Below are 14266 nucleotides of genomic sequence, written 5' to 3' on the forward strand. Positions count from 1 at the left end.
GGTAAATGCATTGTGTCAACTTTGACAGCATTGTAAAACATTCAGTCTCAGTGGGCCTCGGCTCTCCTCGACTGTTCTACCCACTGTGATAGACGGCCAGCAGTTCAATCTGGCCGGGACGTCCCAGAACTAAAAGAATGGAGAATGGCAGCATTTCCAGGACACTGCCTCCCCCAGGACGCTAGGTGGCAGCTCCCCTGGACGGTAAATGTACCCCGGATTCCCTTAGGGCTTCACGAGACAATGAGTCCATATTCTAAGCCCTGTTGGGTGCCGCCAGGGGGAGCTCATAAAGGACCTGGGGTCTCCTACTTTTCTTATAACCCAGAAGTACTTCAGAGTCACGAGGACGGAAGCCCACGGTACTTTCGGGCACTTCCGGGTCAAAGGAATATAAAAAGGACTGATCAAGTCCCAACAAGGACAGCTGGAGTTGGGAGATTGGGTGATGAAGTTGCTGGGAGTGAAGGATTGTTATTGTTGTATTGTGATTATTGATTTTTGGATTTTGAAGAATTGTGGTAAGTATGGTGCTTTGTGCACTTTATTGGAGGAAAATAATAAAATATTCTACTTGGTGCTTTAATACATGTGTCCAGGACATCTATCTGTGGGGTTTCACGGGGCAACAGCGACCCCTAGCATCCACACCACCTAATGCTCCGTTCTCTAAAGCACTCCTCTTATCACTCCTCTTTGTACTCCACTTTCCGTCTCTTCCTTGCTGCCTGTTGACCTTGGCTCCAGCTTACCTCTGCAATCAATGGACTTCCACCATGGAGATGGCTCTAATCCCCTCCAGATGTCTCTTCTATCTAAACACCAAAACTGATTTTCTGGCTTGGGGTAGCCCAACGTTTTCTCCTTGTGGTGATAATGCACACCATGTTAACTGACCTCATCGACGTCATTTCCTCTGACTTCTTTTCTTCTCTTGCACCTTCAATAAAGTCTTCTAGAGGTTTGCGTGATTCAACAACTCTTTTGGAGGTTGAAGCAAATATCTCTCAAATCTGGATTCCTTTGTCGGTTTATGATACTGAAAGAAGAAAACACAGATGCTGTACTAAACAAAGGCGGCATACTCGGTGTTGCTGTTTACCACACAAATTGCACACAAACAAATCCAAAATTGTAGATTATTTTGGGATGGCACCTTGGCACAGTTGCTTATCAGATGTACTGCCGTCAACTTTTATGAAGAGAGAATTCTCCTTAAATGTTTCCCCGATGGGTGGCAGGGTGGTGCAGTGGGTAGCGCTGCTGCCTCACTGCAAGGAGACCCGGGTTCGCTTCACCGGGTCCTCCCTGCGTGGAGTTTGCATGTGCTCCCCGTGTCTGCGTGGGATTCCTCCTTCAGTCCAAAGACATGCAGGTTTGGTGCATTGGTGGTCCTAAATTGTCCCTTGGTGTGTGCTTAATGTGCGTGTGCCCTGCGGTGGGCTGGCACCCTGCCCAGGGATTTGTTCCTGCCTTGTGATCTGTGTTGGCTCTGGCAGACCCCCCATGACCCTGTGTTAGGATATAGCGGGTTGGACAATGACTGACTGTTTCCCTGATCCCACATATTTGATTTGAATACCCTCCGATTGTAAATACTCTCCCTATATGTCTGGTTGGTATTTTATCAGGTACTTCATTCTTTACCACCTCACATCCCAAAGACGTACAGTTAAAGCTGAACGATGACGCTAAATTGAAGCCGTGTGAGTGTAATCAGAATAGAAGTTTATTAGTTTAATATGTCACCGTGCTCTGTACAAAAAATATTTTATAAATCCACTCGCATGTACAGCCAACACCAGGCCAGATTTAGCACACAGGGGCTCATCATTTAGGACTGCTAGGCAAGCATTAGAAGGGACAACTGCGAAAATGGGCAACGTGCACTATTTCTGTGTGCATGAAATTGAATTTTCTCTTTGCCTTGTTTGGAAAGGCACGATTTACCTAAGAGAGGGCCTGCACATGGAGAAAGAGTATAAAGCCTTGGCACACCTTTGAAGCCGACGGACGGATGGGAGAGAACGTCATCCGATGCTGAAAATCCTTCCAAAGCAGAGATGAAAATGGCAGACTGTATGCATCAACCTCCCACCCCGGTAAAAGAGTCTTGTTATGGCTTCCTTTGTTTATAATACAGCATAAATTGTCATTAAAGAAAGCTAAGTTACTTTCTCTTACGTGATTGCTTACGGCCGTATCACTATGGGAGGGGTATCACCTTTTAATATTATATCTACACTCACCTAAAGGATTATTAGGAACACCTGTTCAATTTCTCATTCATGCAATTATCTAATCAACCAATCACATGGCAGTTGCTTCAATGCATTTAGGGGTGTGGTCCTGGTCAAGACAATCTCCTGAACTCCAAACTGAATGTCAGAATGGCAAAGAAAGGGGATTTAAGCAATTTTGAGCGTGGCATGGTTGTTGGTGCCAGACGGGCCGGTCTGAGTATTTCACAATCTGCTCAGTTACTGGGATTTTCACGCACAACCATTTCTAGGGTTTACAAAGAATGGTGTGAAAAGGGAAAACATCCAGTATGCGGCAGTCCTGTGGGCGAAAATGCCTTGTTGATGCTAGAGGTCAGAGGAGAATGGGCCGACTGATTCAAGCTGATAGAAGAGCAACTTTGACTGAAATAACCACTCGTTACAACCGAGGTATGCAGCAAAGCATTTGTGAAGCCACAACACGCACAACCTTGAGGCGGATGGGCTACAACAGCAGAAGATCCCACCGGGTACCACTCATCTCCACTACAAATAGGAAAAAGAGGCTACAATTTGCACGAGCTCACCAAAATTGGACAGTTGAAGACTGGAAAAATGTTGCCTGGTCTGATGAGTCTCGATTTCTGTTGAGACATTCAAATGGTAGAGTCAGAATTTGGCGTAAACAGAATGAGAACATGGATCCATCATGCCTTGTTACCACTGTGCAGGTTGGTGGTGGTGGTGGTGTAATGGTGTGGGGGATGTTTTCTTGGCACACTTTAGGCCCCTTAGTGCCAATTGGGCATCGTTTAAATGAGCATGGTTTCTGACCATGTCCATCCCTTCATGACCACCATGTACCCATCCTCTGATGGCTACTTCCAGCAGGATAATGCACCATGTCACAAAGCTCGAATCATTTCAAATTGGTTTCTTGAACATGACAATGAGTTCACTGTACTAAAATGGCCCCCACAGTCACCAGATCTCAACCCAATAGAGCATCTTTGGGATGTGGTGGAACGGGAGCTTCGTGCCCTGGATGAGCATCCCACAAATCTCCATCAACTGCAAGATGCTATCCTATCAATATGGGCCAACATTTCTAAAGAATGCTTTCAGCACCTTGTTGAATCAATGCCACGTAGAATTAAGGCAGTTCTGAAGGCGAAAGGGGGTCAAACACCGTATTAGTATGGTGGTCCTAATAATCCTTTAGGTGAGTGTGTGTATAGTTTCGAGTTAAGACGCCATAATTTCAAAATAACCTTATTCCAACCAGGGAGCTAGCGCCTCCTACAGAAAAACAGTGAGTGTGTTACGAGTGACGGACTGGTGTCGGATACTGGTGGGATAGATTCCAGCACCCTTAGGACCTTAGATTGGACAAGCAGGTTGAAAAATGAATGGAAATGTTAGCTGTGGGACTGTTAAGTTATCTACATTAACATACCCGTTTAGTCCAATTCAGTGCGGTGGGAGGCCATATTCTGTCCAAGCAGCACTTAGTGACAGGCAGGATGCGGTCCTTCTCTCTCTCTCTCTCTCTTTCTTTCACAAACACACTTTCAAATTCATGCAATGGCTAATTTTGAATCACCAGCTAACCCGGCCTGCACATGACTGGGTGCCATAAAAGGAAAAAAAAAAACGGAGAAACCTGGGAGGAGACCCACACAGACATGGAGAGACCATGCAAGTTTCACACTGGCAATGACTGGGCAACGAATGCAAGTGAAGAATGTTGGATCGGTGATGAAGCAGAGCTACCGACTGGGATATTGTGTGGCTGGGCTCATTAAGAAAAATACATTAGAACAGGAAAGCATTCATTACGTGGAAACATTCAAAGCATTTTATTGATAGAAGTTGTCGTAATCTTTGCAAATTCTCTTGCCCCATTTTTCTGTTTCCTATAGAGAGATAAAAGTTATCCGTTTATTGCTATACAGGCAGCTGTTCACCAAAAGAAACCAATGGGGCCGAGTTCATTTACGTTTTAAATGCCGGCCCGGACACTCCCTCTGTAGAGTCTGCATGCTCTCCTCGTGTCTGTGTGGCTTTTACTCCCACATCTCAAGGACACGTAATCAGAATCAGAAAAAACTTTATTAATCCCGAAGGAAATTACTTACAGTATGTTACAACTTAACAACAGACAGAGGACATGTTACACTAAGAGCAAGCATAAAATAATCATGTAAATATAAAGTATAATAAATGTAACGATCAAACTAGAGTGCAGAGTGCTGCACCTTAAGTTCGGAGAACAAATAAGGTGATTCTCATGTGAAGAGAAGACAATTTATTGCACGAGAACAGATAGTATGTTCCGTACTATACTGTGTACATTTCAGGTACTTGAAAAATGAAACTGGATATCCAATAAAGAAAAAGTCTAATAGCTTAAAGCAGGGGTGCCCACACTTTTTTAGCTTGCGAGCTACTTTTAAAATGACCAAGTTGAAATGATCTACCTACATTAAAAATGATCACATATAGACAGTGGGTATGGAAAGTATTCAGACCCCCTTCAATTTTCCACTCTTTGTTATATTGCAGCCATTTGCTAAAATCATTTAAATTATTTTTCTCCTCATTAATGTACACACAGCACCCCATATTGACAGACAAAAAAAAGGATTTTAGAAATTGTTGCAGATTTATTAAAAAAGAAAAACTGAAATATCACATGGTCCTAAGTATTCAGCCCCTTTGCTGTGACACTCATATTTAACTCCGGTGCTTTCCATTACTTCTGCTCATCCTTGAGATCTCCTTCATTTGAGTCCAGCTGTGTTTGATTCTACTGATTGGACTTGATTAGGAAAGCCACACGCCTGTCTGTCTACATAAGACCTTACAGCTCACAATGCACGTCAGAGCAAATGAGAATCATGAGGTCAAAGGAACTGCCTGAAGAGCTCAGAGACAGAATTGTGGCAAGGCACAGATCTGGCCAAGGTTACACAAAAATATTTCTGCTGCACTTAAGGTTCCCAAGAGCACAGTGGCCTCCATAATCCTTAAATGGAAGACGTTTGGGACGACCAGAACCCTTCCTAGAGTGGGGGAGAAGAGCCTTGGTGAGAGAGGTAAAGAAGAACCCAAAGATCACTTTGGCTGAGCTCCAGAGATGCAGCCAGGAGATGGGAGAAAGTTGTAGAAAGTCAACCATCACTGCAGCCCTCCACCAGTCAGGGCTTTATGGCAGAGTGGCCTGTCGGAAACCTCTCTCCTCAGTGGAAGACACATGACAGCCCGCATGGAGTTTGCTAAAAGACACCTGAAGGACTCTGAGATGGTGAGAAAGAAGATTCTCTGGTCTGATGAGACCAAGATAGAACTTTTGTGTGGAGACAACCAGGCACTGCTCATCACTTGTCCAATACAGTCCCCACAGTGAAGCATGGCGGTGGCAGCATCATGCTGTGGGGGTGTTTTTCAGCTGCAGGGACAGGGCGACTGGTTGCAATCGAGGGAAAGATGAATGCGGCCAAGTACAGGGATATCCTGGACAAAAACCTTCTCCAGAGTGCTAAGGACCTCAGACTGGGCCGAAGGTTTACCTTCCAACACGACAATGACCCTAAGCACACAGATAAAATAACGAAGGAGCGGCTTCACAACAACTCTGTGACTGTTCTTGAATGGCCCAGCCAGAGCCCTGACTTACACACAATTAAGCATCTCTGGAGAGACCTAAAAATGGCCGTCCACCAATGTTTACCATCCAACCTGACAGAACTGGAGAGGATCTGCAAGGAGGAATGGTGACGAGGTGTGAAAAACTTGTTGCATCTTTCCCAAGAAGACTCCTGGCTGTATGAGCTCAAAAGGGGGCTTCTACTAAATACTGAGCAAAGGGTCTGAATACTTAGGACCAGGTGATAGTTCAGTTTTTCTTTTTTAATAAATCTGCAACAATTTCAAAAATTATTATTTTGTCTGTCAATATGGGGTGCTGTGTGTACATTAATGAGGGAAAAAATTAATTTAAATGATTTTAGCAAATGGCTGCAATATAACAGAGTGAAAAATTGAAGGGGGTCTGAATACTTTCCATACCCACTGTATATGATGTTGTAACTAGTTAACTCCAAAATAAATACATTAATAATACATACACACAGATTACATTCCTAGTTCTGAATCACAACCTAATTATGGTGGTTACCTATCAGGTAACGCTTGCGGTTGGTCAGCCAGGCAAACATCCGCCACGTTCTCTCAGTTGTGAGAAGCAGTTGATAGATATGTGATACAGTACCCTACCAAATAATACAAAGAGTACACAACGCATGTTACGCCCTAATTGGGGCTCATCAGGTGGATGTACTTTTGCACCCCCAACCCACACACCCTTACGGGTATCGAACCTCATCTCCTGAGGCAAATCCTCTGATGTTGCGCCACAGGGTCTGCTTCATTTATTTGACATGGTGAAGATCGGAGTATATTACATTCATAGATCTCAATCGCAATCTTAATTATTTAGGTGATTACCTACCGGGTAACGCTTGTGGTTGGTTGGCCAGTCGGCAAACATCCGCCACGTCCCGAACCAGCCGCCACGTCAGATGTGTGAGGTTCGATCCCCGTAAGGGGATGCAAAGGTGCGACACGAGGAGCCCCAATAAAGGCTAAATACGTGTCGTGCATTCTTTGTATTATTTGGCAGATACTGTATTATATATATATATATATATATATATATATATATATATATATGCATACATATACACACAATATACATATTTATATATACAGTATAGCCAAAGCTGTGTCTGTGAAGCAGAGTAAGCCAAAATGGGATCTGATGGGCCAAAGATGCAAACAATTCGCTAATGCGGTATTTTATTTTTGAGCAGGGCTAGACTGTTCTGTTCCAGAAATAAAGATCTGACGAGAAGTCTCTCCCTTCCGGGATCCGGTTCAGCGACGCTCTGGTGATCTGATTCAAGACATTAAAGGTCAGTGGACAGAACGACTCTGGCGGGGTGAAAAGTCCGCCCGGTCAATGAATCGGCCGACATAAGAGGGTCTTTTCATGGCAAAAGTGTTTTGATTCATTGCAATTCCTATACAGCTGCTAAATGTCTGGGGACGTAACGTTCGGGCGCCGAGGCACAATGGTAGCGCTGCGCTGCTGCTTCGCCATAAGGAGAGCTTGGGGTTCTTGTCCCGAATCCTCCCAAAAGGAGAAAGTGCTTTGAGTAGCAAGAAAAGCGCCATCTAAATGTAAAGGATTATGACCTTCATGATACAAGGGGGGCGGCACGGTGGTGCAGTGGTAGCGCTGCTGCCTCGCAGTTAGGAGACCCTCCCTGTCTGGAGTTTGCATGTTCTCCCCGTGTCTGCGTGGGTTTCCTCCCACAGTCCAAAGACATGCAGGTTAGGTGCATTGGCGATCCTAAATTGTCCTTGGTGTGTGGGTGTATTTGTGTGTGTCCTGTGGTGGGTTGGCACCCTGTGTGTACGCGCACGCCCTGCCGGGGTTTATTTCCTGCATTGCGCCATGTGTTGGCTGGGATTGGCTCCAGTAGACCCCCGTGACCCTGTAGTTAGGATAATGGAGGCAAGGAGCGCAGAAAATAAAAGTTTGAGAACCGCGTGTCTAACTGGCCAATTTCAGACGAGCCCCTCAAGTTAGTTCTATGGCATTTATTTGTCCCGTACAGCAAACATCCATCATTTTCCCCACAAACAGCTGCCTAGTTGGAAGACACAGTGATGAGACAGCTCACTTAAGCTGGTGTATATATGTTGCATGCTAAGTGTAGTTTTTCCTTTGCATGTGCGTTTTAACTGATATAGTAAACTGTCCAGAGGGGACGCGCCAGTCATAATGTCACTGTACTACGTGCACTATGTAATTGGCGGATGGGATATGACATGTGAACTTGAACTTAAAATAACGAGAGTCTGTGAAAGTATTATGAGCATGCACGTTAACAAACGGGAGAATGTTCGCGTAGAACTTCCAACATGGAACTCCATAATTAAACTAAACTCGGACTGAATGCTAATCCCGGGACAGGATGGGTGGCCCGTGTGAATGCAAAGTGGGCGAATGAAAGCAAACGGAGAACGCGGTGCGTCAAAACTGAAGGACCTCGTCTAGTCTTCTCTCTTAGCCCATTCACGCCTCCCCCCTCTGTATATCTCTGTGTGTCTTTCCGTCCCGTCACTACCACCACCTCTCATCTCTCCCCTCTAGAGAGTCCCAGCCCAACACTGTCCTTGTGTACCCCCGAGATAGCTTCCCTGCTCCTCTCATCTTATCTTATCTTCCGTCTAATGTCGTTTCGTCTCCCCCTTGACATTCCCGCATTGACCCGATACCCCCGCTGCTCACCGACACTCCTCCTTTTTCTCTCATTTTCTTTTGCTATTCCTGTTTCTTCTTCTGCTCCCTTTTGTCTCTGAAAGTGCAGACACGAGCCTCGTATGGCAGCCCGAGCCGTCCGCTGCTGAAATTAAACAAAGAGAAACAAAACGAGTCATCAGCCTGCGACTCGATGGGCGGGGCGGGGCGGGGCAGGGGGTGAGCAGTTGTTGCTGCATGGGTGTCATTTCCAGCTTTTTTTTTTTTTTTTAATCGGGTGAATACTGTCATCTAGTGTACAGAGGGAGAATTTTTTTTTTATATATTTCTATTCTCTCTATCCACAAGATCCGTTTCTTCCGCAACACCAGACACTTTAGAACACAGGTGTCGAACTCCAGTCCTGGAGGGCCGCAGTGGCTGCAGGTTTTCATTCTAACCATCTTCTTAATTTGTGACCAGTTTTTGCTGCTAATTACCTCCTTTTGCCTTAATTTTAATTACCTTGTCTCAGGCCCCTTAGTTGTTTCCTTTTCCTTAATTAACAGCCAAACAATAATGCGACACAAAGCAAGAATCCATATGACCATCTCACCTGTGCCCATCACAAAATATGTGAAAATAAAGAAAGGTGGAGGTCGCGGTAAGGCTGATCTCTCAGCTCACCAAAACATTGTCACGGTGGCCTTAGAAAAAACTGAAGAAATTAACACTTCTGGAAATGTCTGCTGTGGCAAAATGGGAGCACCAACAAGCCATGGAATTAAATAATGAGTTTAATTAACAGCAAGAATCAGCTTCTCATTGTGAAAATGGTTGGAGTCTAAAACCCTGATTTAGCTGGTCATCTGTTGGCTTGTTTCATGCCTCATTTCTGTTTGGCTGCCATTTAATGAAGAAAGGAATCAATTCAGCAGCAAGAATCCTTAAGAACAGGGCTATTAAAATAAAGAAGACCGGAGTTAATTAGCACTGAAAACTGGTCACTGATTAGGAAAAGGGTGAGAATGAAAACCTGCAGCCACTTCGGCCCTCCAGGCCTGGAGTTCGACACCCCTGCTTTAGAACTACATAATGAGGTCTTGCAATGAACAGGCAATCACCCAAGAGCTGACATTCAATGCTGTCAGGGTGGTATCAAGTCCTCTGTGGTTGGGTTAAGCAGTTTTGTGAATGATGATAATTTATCCATTTTCTACACCCGCTTTTCCAGAGAAGGGTACTTGGGATGCTGGAACCTATCCCAGCTAGCATAGCACACAGGGCAGGAACAAATCCCAGACAAGACGTGAGCCCACCTCAGGGGTGACAATTTGCAATAAACATAATACACATAAACGTAGTGATCATGAAAATAGAATCATTACTAGGAACTCCAGACCTAAACTGGATTAGGTGTGTTTGATAAAGGAAGGCCTGAAAGACAAGTTCAAAGTGAAGTTCATGTTAATGTTTCTATGTATGGGGTCACCCAATGACTGGTGACAGGAAGACAGCAAATTTTTGCATTGTTTCAAGGGGTCTCTCCCTGTCTATGAATCGAACTGCTTGCAGCAGTGATTAAAAGCCTGGTCCACCCACTACGAAATGCCTCTATCTATCCTCTGTCATTCCGGCCAGGTAAAAGTCCTGGCTGTCCATCACAATGTATATTAGGGACGCCTTCAAAGTGGAAGGAACAGAAGAGAGAACAAGCATAGGGCGTAATCTCCCCTGGATTGCTAGATGGTAGGTCCCCTGATTGCTGCAGTGCCATGGATTCCCACAGGTCTTCATGGGAGGTTTGGTGCTGCCACGGGATGCAGCAGGGGCTGCAGAGCCCTACTTTGTTGGTCTCCCATCTCACCTAGAAGTACTTCCTTCTGGACCATACTAACTGGCCACCTGAAGCATTTCCGGGAGCAGGATAACAGGAGCCAGCTACCACTGGTCCAGAAGCCAGAGTCGGGAGGTGGTGGGGGACAAAGTTTACTGGAGGAGAGTGGAGGCAGACAGAAGAAGAGAAGAGACAGAGAAAGGAATACAAAGACAAAGTGCTGTGTGTGCTTTATAGACATATTCTGCTTTATACTCTGCTGGGTTTTCCACGGCACTTTGTGCTATGCTGAGTTTCCAATAGCAAAATAAAAGCATTTGTGGTGCTGGAGCTTGTAACTGCGTTTGTCTGTGTCAGGTGTTGGGGAGCTGTGCGCCCCCTGCAGGCCACTATATATATATAGATAAATATGTATACACACACTCATATATATATATATATATATATATATATATATATATATATGGTTGAAATACTTTTTACTGTCAATTAATGCAAAGAGTACGCAACACATGTTTCTCCCTAATTCTGGGCTCATCAGGCCTACACACTCACTGCACTCCATTTCGGGAATCGAACATCGGGCGTCAGCGGCGAAGCCTCTCACGTTGCGCAACGGCGTGTGGTTCATTTATTTGACGCTATGTAGATCGGGGTAATTACATTCAAGGCATTCGTAGTCTGGATGTTAGCCGACTTGATCAACCACAAGCGTTACCTGGTAGGTAACCACCCACACAGTCAGATTGTGATTCAGACTACGAATGCCTTGAATATATATACAGTTTATATATATACAGTATATATACAGTATATATATATATATATTATGGGATGCCAAACAGGCAAATACAATGATTTTCTGAATATATAAAGTCAGTGTCCTGAATTTACCTCGGACGTTAGCGCTTGAGTAGAAGCCTCAGAGCCCACAATTTAATATTTACATATTTATATCTGGAACTTATCTGTGATTCCTTCTTTTTTTTTTTTTTTTTTACCGTGTCCTGTTCGGCTGTGAAGCAATCAGAATTGATGTCTGAATGCTGGCGACTAGCCTTACAGTTTCTCTCTCAGGTGGAGCGTTACAGCTTCTGCTGACGTCACGCCTGATACCAAAACTTTATTAAAAATATTTTTAGATGTTTTTAAGATTCGAACCGGACACGGAGACAAAAGTGAAAGAAAAAGAAAAGAGAGAAGGAAGAGATGGAGGTAAAGGGGGAGGGGGGGGGTTCGTATAGAATAAACAATAAATGAACCAGAATCTGCTTCTAGACCTGCAGAAAGAGAGGGGTGGGGGAAAAAAAAAACAAAAAACACAAGACAAAAACATTGCTGCATCAGCTACATGAAGATATATAAAAGTAAAAATGTTTGCTGACAATCATACAGTAATTATTACTGAGGCATTTAGTGCCACCACAACCTTAGATCATGTGCTGAAGATGTCCAAGTCATACTTATGAAATCACCATGTGAGCACCTGTGTGCGTACGCACGCTTGTATGTGTAAGGTTTCTCTATAGGAGCATCCAATAGTGAGTGTGAAGGGCCACAGACCTGCCCCCAAAAACGTGTGGAAGATGGAGGGAGTTCCAAGCCCAGAGGTCACCCCAGAGTGCGGAGACCCCAGGGAGGCCGTCACCAGAGAAGCCCCAACCCCCACTCAGATAGATAGATAGATAAATAAATAAATAAATACATAAATAACTCTTTAAGTTAAAGATATATTTTTTACCTAAAGTGCTACACTAACAACCTTTATATCAATAGTTTTTCTCACCTTATACCATTTCTTATAATAATTTGTAAATAATAGAGATTCTCAGAGGATACCCACTATATTTTTATATATATATTTGTTTTCTTTAGGACTTGTATACTGCTATACACTCTGATCACAAACTTTGCGGGGATGAGATCTCGGACATCAGCGCTCGAGGGGAAGCCCCAGATGTTGAGCCACGGCGGCTGGTTTGCTCATCTGACAGGCTGGAGATGGGAGTATTACATGTATAGGTCTGACCAGAATTACATGCGTTACCTGGTAGGTAATCACCCAAATGTGATGTGATCAGATCTATGCATGTAATACTCCCATCTTCACCCTGCCGAGTAAGTAAATATTTAAATATTACTCCATTAAATGTAGTTATTTCCGATCACTTCTTAATTACGTTTGATTTAGTTCTGCCCATGCCAGCGCACTCGCAGATTAAAACAAAGACAGTGCGACATCTAGATTGTAATTCTGCTTCAAAATTTATAGATACCTTGAGTAAGTCGAGTGTAATTGTGGAAAACCATTTAGATCAGTTAACATCAAATGTAAACGTGGAAAACAATTTAGATCAGCTAATATCACATTATAATGTGACCTTGAGAGATGCTCTGGACACAGAGGCTCCCCTTAAAACAAAAGTGATCAAAGCACATAGAAACTCTCCCTGTTTTAATGAAAACACTCAAGCTCTTAAATTAGAGTGTCGAAAACTGGAGCGCAGATGGAGAACAACAAAGCTACATGTCTTTCAAATTGCATGGACAGAGAGTGTTAATAAATATAAAAAAGCCCTCTTTAAAGCTCGCTCAGAATACTATTCTACATTAATAGATAGCAATAATAAAAATCCTAGGGTACTTTTTAGAGCAGTGGCTAAATTAACAAATGGGAATTCAGATCAACAGTGCAAAATACCAACAGATATTAGCAGTACAGACTTTATGAACTTCTTCAATGAGAAAATTAAAAATATAAGATCCCAGATCTCAGCATCACAGTACAAACCAAATACTAGCTTAGCAGACCCTGCACATTGCATTCAGCACTTTAATAATTTTAATCCTGTAACTGAGCAGGAAGTCTTAACTTTAATTACTAAAATGAAGCCCACTACTTGTTCCCTAGATCCAGTGCCAACAAAACTAGTAAAAGTGCAATGGATGTTCTTGCAGCTATTCTAAATATTATCAATAGTTCATTATTGTATGGCACGTAACCTGATGCACTAAAAGTGTCAGTCATTAAACCTTTACTTAAAAAGTCAGACCTAGACCCACACATACTAAATAACTATAGGCCTATTTCAAATTTACCATTTCTCTCTAAAATACTAGAGAAAGTAGTCGCCAGTCAGCTTCAGTCACACCTTACGCATTACAATTTATTTGAGAAATTCCAGTCTGGCTTTCGCACTGGTCATAGTACAGAAACGGCACTAACACGGGTTGTAAATGACATTCTGATATCCTCTGATGAAGGAAATTCCACTGTAATTATGTTGTTGGACTTAAGTGCAGCATTTGACACCATTGACCATTCTATTTTACTGCACAGGCTAGAAAACGATGTTGGGCTTACAGGCCCCGTGCTCGCTTGGTTCAGTTCTTATTTATCAAATCGATTCCAGTATGTACAGAAATGTGCTGACAGTACTCCATCATTATACACAGAAGTTCAATATGGTGTCCCAGGGCTCAGTACTGGGACCTTTACTGTTTTCACTTTACATGCTTCCACTGGGATCTCTCATTAGGAAACATAATGTTAATTTTCACTGTATGCAGATGACACCCAGTTATACCTTTCATTTAAATCAAATGAAGTTTCTCCGATGTTGTCTTTAATTAGTTGTGTTAGTGAATTAAAGGAATGGATGAATGAGAACTACTTGTCTTTAAATACAGATAAAACAGAGATGTTAATTGTTGGAGGGAATGACGCTGATCACAGCAATATTTTGTCGTCATTTAACTCAGTTGGAATCCCAATTAATTTTACTGAATCAGCCCGCAATCTAGGAGTTATCTTTGACTCTAGCATGTCATTTAAAGCATATTACAAAGTCGTCCAAAACATGTTTTTCCATCTTAAAAATATTAGGAAATTAAGGC

General features: G+C 43.2%; 1 protein-coding gene across 1 annotated transcript in view; it reads right to left on the reverse strand.

Annotated features, from left to right (window-relative positions):
- The window catches only part of LOC120528889 (zinc finger protein 850-like), a 61355-nt gene that overhangs the window by 10763 nt on the left and 36326 nt on the right, over nucleotides 1-14266 (reverse strand). Inside the window, 1 exon segment of the mRNA XM_039752966.1 lies at nucleotides 8584-8698. Coding sequence (XP_039608900.1) covers nucleotides 8584-8698 — 115 coding nt within the window.

Source organism: Polypterus senegalus, chromosome 4 (assembly GCF_016835505.1).
Source record: "Polypterus senegalus isolate Bchr_013 chromosome 4, ASM1683550v1, whole genome shotgun sequence".
In the NCBI taxonomy this organism is placed as follows: domain Eukaryota; kingdom Metazoa; phylum Chordata; class Cladistia; order Polypteriformes; family Polypteridae; genus Polypterus; species Polypterus senegalus.